General features: G+C 43.3%; 3 protein-coding genes across 10 annotated transcripts in view; all 3 read right to left on the reverse strand.

The window, feature by feature from the left end:
* Window positions 1-12,595, reverse strand: part of dlgap3 (discs, large (Drosophila) homolog-associated protein 3) — a 908,365-nt gene that overhangs the window by 717,693 nt on the left and 178,077 nt on the right. The gene's annotated exons all lie outside the window — the stretch shown is intronic.
* The window catches only part of LOC103472158 (uncharacterized), an 89,844-nt gene that overhangs the window by 68,246 nt on the left and 9,003 nt on the right, over window positions 1-12,595 (reverse strand). The window lies entirely within an intron of this gene.
* On the reverse strand, window positions 9-4,100 carry LOC103472157 (uncharacterized). The gene is made up of 2 exons (XM_008421583.2): window positions 4,061-4,100; window positions 9-3,938 (listed from the first exon to the last, which is right to left on the reverse strand). Exon 2 carries the CDS (start codon window positions 2,466-2,468, stop codon window positions 1,557-1,559), a length of 912 nt encoding a protein of 303 aa, XP_008419805.1. The 5' UTR covers window positions 2,469-3,938; window positions 4,061-4,100; the 3' UTR covers window positions 9-1,556.

A 12,595-nucleotide genomic window follows, 5' to 3' on the forward strand; every position in this document is an offset into this window, starting at 1 on the left:
GGATGAAGGCCAGCCGAGGGGTTACAGGGATGGCGCGTAGCCGGGCTGGAGGATGAAGGCCAGCGAGGGGTTACAGGGATGACGTTGAGCCAGGCTGGAGGATGAAGGCCAGCCGAGGGGTTACAGGGATGGCGCGTAGCCGGGCTGGAGGATGAAGGCCAGCGAGGGGTTACAGGGATGGCGCGGAACCGGGCTGGAGGATGAAGGCCAGCCGAGAGGTTACAGGGATGGCGCGGAACCGGGCTGGAGGATGAAGGCCAGTCGAGGGGTTACAGGGATGGTGCGGAACCGGGCTGAAGGATGAAGGCCAGCCGAGGGGTTACAGGGATAGCGGGGAGCCGGGCTGAAGGATGAAGGCCAGCGAGGGGTTACAGGGATGGCACGGAACCGGGCTGGAGGATGAATGCCAGTCGAGGGGTTACAGGGATAGCGCGGAGCCGGGCTGAAGGATGAAGGCCAATTAAGGGGATATTGAGATAACTTCAAGGAAGCTAATATACTAAGGTTGGCAACGGGGCTGCTTGATTGTGGGGCAGAGAGGAGCTTAAAGTAGACTCACAGGGAAGTGGTCTGAGAAACGGAGAGAGGCGGGACTCTTGAAATGAAACCTGTAATAGGAGGTTGCATGCAGCTAGTAAAAGTCTCACGTGTTTAAGAAACCATGCAGATGACATGATCGAGCCTTCTGGGGTTAAGAAAAGAGGTTCAGGGGGGACGCTCAGTTTATGTCTTAAAAGCACAAATTTAAACATGGCCCGAAAGGGGCAGAACGGACCATTAGTGCGAGCCGCAATGATGGACAGGCTCTTTTAGCTTTAGAGTGCTTAAGGGATAAACTGTAGAAGTCTGGGTGGAAACTGAGGTCGGAAACGGCTAGGTCTCTAGAAGAAATGAAAGTGTTGTTTGGGGATGTGAATTCTCCCAAATGAAGGAGACCATAGAAGGCTAATAGGAAAGAGCTCATAAGGAGGCTCTGAAGATAAGGAGAATAGGAACTGCATTTAAGATTACTGAGCAAATTATTGAGGATAGGAAGTGTGATTGGTTTCCTGCTATCTGGTAGTGACAGGTGAATATGGGAAATACCCTTCAGGAGAAGCTTTATCACATGGTTAGAAAAAAGGTTACTTGAGGAGAAAGGCTGGTGAAGCTGAGAGAAAAAGTTAATTCCGGCGAGAAGACTGCGAATATAAGAGGGCGAGATTAAGCTGATCAAAACAATAGGTAATGAAAACTACGGCCGTGTTAATTTGGATAGGATAAAGTGGGGTCTTGTGGAGGGAACAGAATTTAGCATACTTGTGCAAGGTGATGGTGTAGGATTTAAACGTAGAAGGTGCAAGGCCGTTCTTAACGTAAAATTTTGCAGACTGGAGCAAAGGCCGGAGAGAAGGGGAGATTAATTCAGGATGAGATCCTTGAAAGAGGTAACTGGCATCAGGAGAGGATCTGCTGAAGGGCAGAGACGGCGGAAGATCTGAAATTGAAGGAGAGACAGAGCATCGGCAATGGCGTTAGAATGACCCGGGACGAGGCGCGCAGAGAGGATGAAATTATTAACCACAGATTGCCAGGTAATACGCCGTAGAAAACGCATGATAGATTTGGAAGAGGAAGCGGCCTTTGTTAATAGCTTTGATGACTGCTGCATTATCACAGAAAGCTACAATGTGCTTACTTTTCCACTGCCTTCCCCAAAGGCAGCAGGCTGCAGGAACAATTTCATCAAAGGCAGAAGACTCCGACTTTGGAATCGAATGGGGCCATTTCTCTGTGAACCAGCTGCCCTGAAAAAAGCCCCCAAAACCTGCGGATGGGGCAGCGTCCGTGAAAAACTGCATGGAATCTGCCGAGAGAATGGCGTCATCATAAAAAAAAGAGATGCCGTTCCAGAGATAGGAGCGGCAGCCGGCGTCTAAAACAACCTGATCGAATAAGGAAGGAACTGAATTCGCTAGATCGAGCAGCTGAGAAATGAAAGGGCGCCCCTGACGGATTATGCGCATGGCGAAGTTGAGATGCCCAAGCAGAGATAGAAGCTGACGCTTGGAAAGGGTCGCGGCAGACAGGTAAGCTTGAGAAATCTCACGAATCTGAGATAGTTTATCGGCCGTCAGAGTAGTTACCATTTCTTTGGAATCTAGTATGATGCCCAGAAATTCCAAAATTTTTGTTGGACCGACAGTTTTTTCTTTGGAGTGAGGAACGTCGACATGATTGAAAAGATCTTTCAGTTTGGATAGTGAGCGGGAAGAGTGAGAGGGTGGATCGATAAGCAGAAAGTCGTCAAGAAGATGGAACACGCAGGGAAGTTTGATGACGTTCAGAAGGATCCAGCATTGTGCTTCGGATAATGAATTTAAGAGACCAGGGCTGCTTCTGCATCCAAAAGTAAAACGCACAAAAAAATAGAACTTAGTGTCCCATTTAGGGCCCAGCAGATGACATTGGGAGGGATGTACCGGCATGATCTTAAAAGCGTCAGTGATGTCGGCTTTAGCCAGCCACGCACCCGGACCAGCTGATTTTATCAGCGCGACAGCGTGATCTATAGTGGCATAATGAAGAGAAAAGGGTTGCTTTGGAATAATGCTGAGGTGGGAACTGGAATGAGGCGCAGATAAGTCTGGAATCAGGCGTTTCTTCCCTGAATATTTGCAAACTGTGACTCCGAGTGGGTTAATGCAAAAGTGGGAAAAGGGGGGAGAAGCGCAGGGGCCGATGACTTAACCCTTAGACACTTCTTTCTGCAATAATTGAGAGACAGCGTTCGGATCGCTTAATGCTGACTGAAGATTAGGGAGGACCAGAGCAGGGAGCTGGGGTAAGCCTATAAAAAATCCAGAGTGAGACCAATGATAAGAAAATCAACGAACGAACAATCAGGGTGATGGATCAATAGAGAAGCTAATACGGGAACATGGATGGGGGTGGTGAGAAAGCGAGAAACTAATTCCTGGAGCCTCGATGGCTCCTGCCGGGAAAGGTGCGGCGGGGGCAAACCGACTTGGGATGGGCGTCTCTGCAAAAGCTCCATACATGGAGGAAAGCACAATTAGGAAATGAGTAAAAGCTCTCAATAAAATTATTGGAAATGGGCATGTTATGATGAACCTGCACTTGTCTGCCATAACGATCAATCGGGTTTGATTTAAGGAGCGGCTACGGAGGAGCTGCGGCGGACAGACCAGACTTGAAAGGGAGAGAGGGGCAGAAGGCGCTTTGATGGTCTGCGATGCCACATAGGTGGCAGGAAACCGCTTGAGTAAGCATGATAAGAATCTCTTGCAACGCTTTTCGGAAGACTTGCAGGTTCTCTTCCTGCTGACTGGAGGAGGGGGATGAGGAGTAGACGGTGGCAAAGGAGACGGAGAGGAGTCGTTGAGTGGGAGGAGAGCCGCTAGTGAAGCCACTTGTGGAGTTCAAAGGCCAGGGGTAAGGGAGATTCTATTCGATTTAGGGAAGGAAGCAGGAGACAGGAGACCTGGGCGCATAGCCAAACGAGTGCTACGCCTAACAGGAGAGGAGGAAAGGGTACCCAGATCCCCGCGAGGGCGACCGGAGAACCGAGAGGAACATCGGACTCGAAGTCAGGCATTGAAATGCGTACCAGTTGAGCACAGCTGGAGAGCGGCTGACGGCGTGGGTGTAGATCCTTATAAGCTGAGCTTGATTGGTGATTGAACACGCTGGGTCGAGGTGCAGCGCTGAGGTTGGAGGCGGAGAGCATTGGGTGGAGCAGGTGAGGCAGACGTTTTCCAGCCTGAATTTGCAGCTAGGCTTCATTTCCTCTCTGCACTCCACCAGAGAAATGTTCACTCACTGACAGATTGTCTTCAGGTTGTTGGGCTGTTCGTGACTTTTGGCCGGCGACATCAACACGCTCCTCATGCGATGGACAGTCTTCAGTCTCTGAGTAGGACAGCCAGTGTCGGTTTCTGGATCATATAACAAACAAAAAACACAATGAGAAATGGAACAAAGAAAATTTTTTTTACTACAACTCTAAAAACAAACCTCCATTACAGAAATGTAGGGTTTCAGAGATATTAATACTTACATAATCATTTTTGGAGCTTGAATCTTCGAAGAATCCATGGAGGGATCGGGAGGGGGAGGTTAGGCTGATGATTCATCCTCAACCAGACTGGTTCTAATATATACAAAAAGGCAATAAAAGGATTAAAACATGCTGCAAAACCTATATAAGAAGACCCAAAAGCGGGAATAATGCTCTCAACATAAAGATCTGTTCAATTTAGCCAAGAATTTGACTGAATGTTCACCGGCTCGATTTTTTTCCAACATTTATACTCCACAAACATTCGGCATGCTAAGCTAAATATGCTAACACCGAGCCGTGTGGCGAACGTGATGTTTATCATACAGGTTGAGCTTAACTCAAAATAATAGTTATAAACCATCTCAGAAAAAAAAAAAAAAAAAAAAACTTACCAAGCGCAGTAAATAAAGTAAACAGTCCTGAAATGACTTGGCTTCTGTCGCTTTGCTTCAGTGGGAATCTGTGATTCTGGGGCGGAGTCAGTGAATTAACTCATTCAGTGTTAGAGCCGCTGTAGGAGTTCAGAGTTAAGAAGAAAAGAGTTATTGATTCAATTTTAACACCTCTAGATTTGATACGGAAACACTTTGTTTTAACACTGGATTTTAACTAATAATATACACCCCAGAGTTACATAAACAGAAAGTGACTCTAAGAGTCAGCGTTGAACTGGTGACCTGTCCAGTATGAAACCCGCCTCTCATCTGATGATTGCTGGAGATGGACACCACCAGCCCCCTCGCTACCCTGCAAGGATCAGTGTGTTCAGATCATGGATGGAAAGATTTTAAGGTAGTTTGTCTCCTTAAGTCCACACTTAAAACAGCTTCATAGTTGATGCCAACATCAACTGATTCTATGACATTGCTGACTATTTTTTTCTACTTCCAACATAAACAGGCAAAGAAGACACCCATAAATGTTTTTCCACCCCAGGCATCCGGTCCCAATTATCATCAGTTCTGCTGATGTTACATATGTGACCAGCAGGTGGTGATCTTTTTGAAAGTAACAAGATGCACCAGAACACAGATTTAGCAGTGCACAATATTTTATTAAACAATCCTTTAAAACATTTCTTTAAAAATGAGGCTTCAGGCCTACTACTCAGTCTCTGGAACAAAAGGTACACAAAGAAAAAAGGGAGACAAGTTCGATTATTCCAAACAAACCATGCAATACAAATGAGTCAAACAAAAGAAAACATGCAAAAGAAATTAGTAAAACAAACAAAAGAAAACAAATGAATACTTCAACAAAACGGTAAAAGAAGATACTTAAAACAATGGAACAAGTTGTTGTCGTCATTCCAAGTGCCCTACTATGGGGCCACAGGAGTAATACCCCGCCCACACAGCCTGCCCAATCCGCAACAGGTTCAGTGGAGAGCGGCCCAAAGAAACAACAGGAAGACAAGACAGCAGAGCGTCCAAAGCGCCGCAGCTCCAAACACAATCAGCCGCCTGAAACAGAAAACCCATTAACCGTGGATACAGACAAAAGAAATCAAAAGCCAAATGGCAGGTAGCTTACCCAGGGATGGAGACACAGCCTAAACCGTGAGGGAGCAGATCAACAGGCGCGGACCAGATGGAAGCCGCACGCCACAACAACCTCCCGCTGCAGCCGGCAACGCCAGCAGAACAACACTGYAGAAACGCACGACAGGTGTAGCAACCAAAAACCAACCATGATCCCAGCCACGGATAGCAAAACCGGCACTTACGATCTCAGATGAGCCGATCAAATACCAGACAGCATGCAGCCGCCAATTGTACAGACAGTGGAGGAAACAAAGACACACACACCTTGTAGCGGCCTGCCCAACTTTAAAGGCATCTGCCCCGCCCACCAATCAACGGTGCGCCTCTCGCTACACCAGGTACACAGAGTGAGGGAGGGTGGAACACCATCCCACCAAACCCGACAAAGAGCAGAAAGTTTTCAGTCTTTTGTTGGATAGTAAATATTACAGATCATTTTTCTGTCTTCTTTAAAATACCAATGCTTTCCCCGTTTAATTGCTCCATTGTTATTTTTTGTAGGTTTCTGTAAGGTGCAATGAGTGGGAATGTTCTGTCTTTGATCCTCACTTTCATGTTTTATTGTCACACTTAAATTTTCATGTTCATTGTGTTCACTTTTGATGTGTAAACTGATAATTTATGTGACGTTAATAAAGTTGAGTAAAACTGGACAATTTTAAATGTTGGTAATAAAACAAATTAATTAATTAATTAATTAACTTATGTATACTAAGTACATAAGTTGTTCCAAAAAGTACGTTGAGTATACTAAAGTATACTAAAAGTTGTAATTTAATACTATTAATTAATTTAATTAATTAATTAATTAATTAATCTTAGTGTAATTAATCTTTCCATGTAATTGCAGCCTAAAACAATGTAAGTACTGTAGTGTAAGTTATGCATGTAATGTACAAAGTATGAATAAAGACTCGTGTAATTAAAATTGTACTTTATTAGCAATAGCAGTAAATCAGAATAAAAAAGTGTAATTTAAATACATTACTAATATATTAGTAGTATATTTAAAGCATATTTTTAATATAATTCTATGATAGAATTAGTACACTCAATATGGAATATTTTTGGAATATTTCTGAGTACTACTTAAAAAAGTATAGTAAGTACATAAGTTGTTCCAAAAAGTACGTTGAGTATACTAAAGTATACTAAAAGTTGTAATTTAATACTATTTAAATACTACTAAAGTATACTAAGCACAAAAAATTGTTCCAAAATAGTACAGTTTAAGTACATCAACCAAAGTATGCTAAAGTATGTTAAACTTTTGTAAACTAAAGCATACTTTTTTTTACTTGGGTGGATTTTACAGTGTTTTCATAACTTCTCAGCTTAACTCTGAGCTCGCAAAAAGTCTGGTGTCATCTCTGCTTTATGTTATATGGACACAAATGGTTTATGGTTCAGGCAAACCTTTCAAAAATCTTGAGAAGGACCTCGCTGCAGCAAACAGAAAGGGGCGGGGACGGACCATTGTCAGTCTCATACCTTATTTGGAAATGGGGCCATTGAAATCCGGAAGTGAAGGGGGCACTATTTCCTGTACTTCCGTTTTTATTTTCTTTTGAAATCTGTAATATATTTTCACCTTTAGGAAGGAGTTTCATTCTCAGAATGTATTTGAACTTCTTTCTTTCATTTACTTAATGGCAGCTCACAGTTTTTACCAAATTCTGTAGCTTTTGGTGTACTTCTAAATCTGCTCCTTAGTCGCATCTTTTCGGACTTGCGACTGCCTCTAGTGGCGTGGTGGTGGTAACACAACTAATCTAATTACATTACTAAATCAGAATAACACAAAGTCTTTATTACTTATTATTAATTCTGGCATTACTGGAACAGTAAAATATAAATTCCCTCACAAAATAACATACCTTTTCATTTTCTTAAGGAAGAAGAGCTAATTAAATGAGATAAACAAGAACTGAAAGTGATTCCAGTTTCACTTGATGGCCAACCTGTTGAAACTGTGGCATATTTTAAATACCTCAAGTCATTCCTGGACAGTCAGCTCAACTTTGCTGAAAACACTGACTATATTTTTAAGAAGCGTTCTCAAAGACTATCTTTTAAGAAGACATTGGGGTTACCCAACTTGAGGTTGTGTACAACCTCTAGTTAGGTTGAGTTAAAATGTTAAAACTAAACATTTTAACTCAAGTTTTAACTTTTCATCTCCTCTGCCGGTTTGGTCACATGACTTTTCTTAAGACAATCTTAAGACGATCTTTTAAGAATACTTTGAATGGCAGGTAAAACAGCAGGTAAATAGTGGTGAAACCAAAAACAACTCTGTCTCAACTGTTTGCTGAAAGAACATGAAAGATGGCAAGAAATATTTTAGCAGAGCCTCTATTAGCGACTGCCAAACAAAGTCGCTGAGCGGCTGAGTAGGGAAGTGGTTGTTGATGCGCTAGCTGATCAAAACGTAAATCCATTGCAACTGATTTTAACAATAAAATCAGTTGCAATGATTTTATTGTTAATATCCAAAGGTAAACAGTGTTCAAAGGCAGCATAAAAACGGATCCGTAGAATTAAACAGTGATCAAAGACAAAACATAGCGGTTAGCAAAAGTAGACCTCCCCTATCACCCACTCACTGAAGTCCACCAGATGAGCGACAGGTGATCTACAATCACTAATTTTTTGTGATTGTAGATCACCACGTGATCCCATGCTACACCTAACCAGCATGGGTTAGGTGTAGCATGGGATGTCCCTAATTATTACATCATTACATAGTAACAATTACTCATACAACACCATAACCTAAGACATACACTACATCAAAACATACAATGAGATAACATAACACATTCAAACAGTCCATGAAAGTCATAAGCAAATAGTCAATCATTTCTTCTTTTCTTCAAAATAGTCCATCCATAGTCGGTCAGTCATAGGCCAGAGGTTACCAGCACTTAGCCTAAATATAGTCAGTCTGTGATGTACATCTAGTTATGGTAAAGTCAAGTCAAAAGGTCATGTTAAGAGTTAAGTCAAACATGCTATCTTCATTGATCTAAGGTCTCCTGAAGAAGGCATATCTTTGTGATGGGTCTGCATAAGCAGCTGGTTGGGGTCTTAATCCAGACCCGACGTACAAGTCCATTTTTATCTGGCATAGTTTCTGTGATTCTACCGATGATCCAGGAACCATGAGGTGCAGAATCATCCATTATAAGGACCACATCTCCAGGAACAAAGTTGCATCTAATCTTCATCCTCTTTTGGTGCTGTTGAAGTTGAGGCAGATATTCTTTAATCCATCTCTTCCAGAACAGATCAGATATGTATTGGACTTGTCTCCATCGTTTTCGTGCATAAATATCATCTTTCTGGAATAAACCTGGTGGTAAACTTGGATTAGACTTGAGTAAGAGAAGATGGTTCGGTGTTAGAGCTTCCAGATCATTTGGATCAGCAGATTCCAATGTAATAGGTCTACTATTGAGGATTGACTCCACTTCACAGAGAGCAGTTTGAAGTCCTTCCTCATCCAGATGCTGTGTCTGCAGGGTAGAATTGAGAACTTTCCTGATTGAACGGATCAATCTCTCCCATGCTCCACCATGGTGTGACCCAGCTGGAGGATTGAAGATCCATTTCACTCCCTTCAGAGACAGCGCATCAGAGATCTTTTCTTGATTCCAATCTTCGATCGCTCGTCTCAGTTCACGCTCTGCGCCCACAAAGTTGGTWCCATTATCGGACCACAGCTCTTGTACTTGGCCTCTCCTTGCAATGAAACGTCGTAAGACATTAATGAAAGAGTCTGTGTCAAGAGATGAGGCAACCTCAATATGTACTGCTCTGATTGCCAAACATGTGAAGATAACTCCATATTTCTTCACAAGACTTCTCCCACGCTTCACTTCAAATGGACCAAAATAGTCCACTCCAACAAAACTAAAGGGGGGCTTCTCAGGTGTCACTCTGCTTTCAGGCAGGTCAGCCATTTGTTGCTGGCCTGCAGCTCCGTGAAGCCGTCTGCAGATCACACACCTTGACATGATCTTTCTAATCAATGCACCAGCACCAGGAATCCAATATTTCTGATGGAGCTTTGAGAGTATGTGGTTCCTACCACCATGACCGACCCCTTTATGGATATATTGGAGAATAAGATAAGCAATATGAAAATCTTTAGCAACAATGACAGGATGTTTAGAATCTTCAGACATGACAGCCCTGCTGAGACGTCCTCCAACACGCAGCACATCATCCACTATAACAGGATTTAACTTGTATATGTGGCTGCTTCGTTTGACATTCTCTCCTTTTTGGAGACAGAAAATTTCTTCAGAATATCTTTCCTTCTGACAAAACTTGATTATCTGCATCTCAGCATCCTCAATCTCTCCCAATGAGAGAAAGCCAGTATGCAGCTCACCCCTCTGATGAGCACTTTCAGACTGGGTTGTTTCACATGCTGGCTGAAAATGTGCCTTGTTTCTTTTGTGATGCAAGAGCATTGTTTTGAATCTTAAAATCCAACCCATTACTCTGACAAGTCCAGGATGAAACACGATGAATCAAAAGAGCCAAAGGACGATCATCATCTTGTGCGGGAGAAACACCAACAGAAGCAGACACTTTGACATCAGGGTCGTCATGTCGAAGTTCCTGTAAGTTCTCTGGGTTTACAGGCCAATCTGTCTCTGGCTGTGTAAGAAATGCAGGACCAGATAACCATGTAGTKTCATGTAGAAATTGCTGTACCTTCACATCCCTGGAGGCAAGGTGTGCTGGATTATTTGTTGTGTTCACATATCTCCACTGGGAGACGCCAGAAGCCCTGAGAATCTCTGACACTCTGTTTGCCACAAAAACACGGAACCTGSAAGTCTTGTTATTGAGGTATTTCAATACAGATGTGCTGTCTGTCCAAAACACTGAATCCAGGAGAGGTAGCCTTAGTTATCTTTTCCACACTATGTCCATGCGAACTGCCATCACAGCTGCCGTCAATTCCATACGGGGAATTGTGACTGGTTTTAAAGGTGCCACCCTGGACTTCCCCATTATAAAGGAACTGTGCATCTCGTAGAGACTGTTCTGCAGCAGGAGGTAGGTAACAACACCATACCCCTTCTCACTTGCATCTGCAAAATGGTGCAACTGAGCAGATTTTCCAAAATCAGTAGGTTTCAAACATCTTTTGATGCTGATGCTGTCTAACAGTTGCAATTCCTCCATCCAGCTTTTCCACTCTTGAACAATGGCTGATGGAATAGCATCATCCCAATCTATTCCCTTATGACTCAGGTCTTGAAGAATTCTTTTCGCTATAAAAATGACAGGAGCTAGGAATCCCAAGGGGTCATAGAAAGTGCTAACAGTGGAAAGGATCCCTCTTCGGGTCAATGGTCTGTTTTGGATGGATATACAGAACTTAAACGCATGTGACTGTAGACACCACCATACTCCTAATGCACGTTCAACAGGCAAAAGGTCACAATCCAGATCTAGGTTTTTAACCTCTTTGGCTCGTTCCTCTTCAGGTATTACTGCCAGGACGCTGCGGCTATTACTTATCCACTTTGTTAAGTGGAAGCCACCTTTGGCGCAGATGAGTCTAAGGACTGAGTAAAGAGATATAGCTTCCTCTTCAGTGTCTACTGAGGCAAGGCAATCATCCACATAGAAACTGTACAGAATGGTGTCAATCAYCTGCTGGCTAAAATCTGCTTTGTTGTCTTCTACACATTTCCGCAGGGCATAGTTAGCACAACTCGGAGATGATGTTGCGCCAAATAAATGAACGCCCATGCGGTACTCCTGCATGCTCTGATTGAAATCACCACCAGGCCACCAGAGGAACCTAAATAGGTCAGAATCTTCCTCTGGCACATGCACCTGATGGAACATGGCTTCAATGTCAGACATCAAAAACAACAGGCTCTTTTCTGAACCTAGTCAGCACGCCAATCAGGCTATTTGTTAAATCAGGACCACTCAGGAGTTGTGAATTGAGAGAAATGCCCTGGAATGATGCAGCGCAGTCAAAAACGACCCGAATCTTTCCCTTGGTAGGATGGYACACCCCATGGTGAGGGATATACCAAACCTTTCCATCACTGYGCTCCAAGTCTGTGGTTGGCACACTTTTTGCATAATCTTTGGATAAAAGATATTTCATGAAGGCAGTGTAGTGTTTGTGAAAATTTTTATCTCTGATGAACCTTTTCTTTAAGCTCAAAGCCAATTGTTCAGCAATTGCTCGTTTATGAGGCATTCTTATGTCTCGGTCTCTCAAAGGCAAGGCAATGTTGTAGTGTCCATCACGCAACTCTAGAAACTTGGGAGTCTTCCTTTGACAGCCCCATTTGCTCATCATGGCTGCTTTCGGGAAAATCTATCTTGAATTGTTGCTTCCATAGATTATCCAATGTAACAGCAGAAATTCTGTTCATGGTGACAGCTGACAGACAATCTGGTCTTTCCCAGCATTCTCGGTCAATCGGCCCATTCACTGTMCAGCCAAGCATGGTTTTAATGATGAAAGATCCATCACCTTCGCTCCTGATGACCTCTAAAGGTTCTAGGGCTCTGGGCATGTTCATGCCGATCAAAAGCTCCACCTGTGCTTTAATCTCTGGCAAATGAACACGCTTCAAATGTGGCCAGATATCCAGGTCTTGTTGCTTTGGRATRYTACTCAGGTCTAYAGSCATTTTATGCTGAGTAAAGAGRTCAGGCATGTCATAATACAGTTYRCTGTCCAGTCCGKCAATTTCAAGTTCAGGTACAATGAAGCTGTCCACAACTTTCTCTTGTCCCATGGTGCGCAAGAGAATCTTTGTTTTTCTCCCAGTGAGATTCAGCTTATCCAAAAGACCCACTGTACAAAAGGATGCTGAACTTCCTTGGTCCAAAAAGGCGTATGTTTCCAGTGTTYGTTGACCTYTCTTTGATTTCACCTTGACTGGYACRATGGRAAGTCGATAGTCCTGTTCACCGGCCCCAGTAAGACCACTAG

Source organism: Poecilia reticulata, linkage group LG11 (genome assembly GCF_000633615.1).
Source record: "Poecilia reticulata strain Guanapo linkage group LG11, Guppy_female_1.0+MT, whole genome shotgun sequence".
Classification (NCBI taxonomy): domain Eukaryota; kingdom Metazoa; phylum Chordata; class Actinopteri; order Cyprinodontiformes; family Poeciliidae; genus Poecilia; species Poecilia reticulata.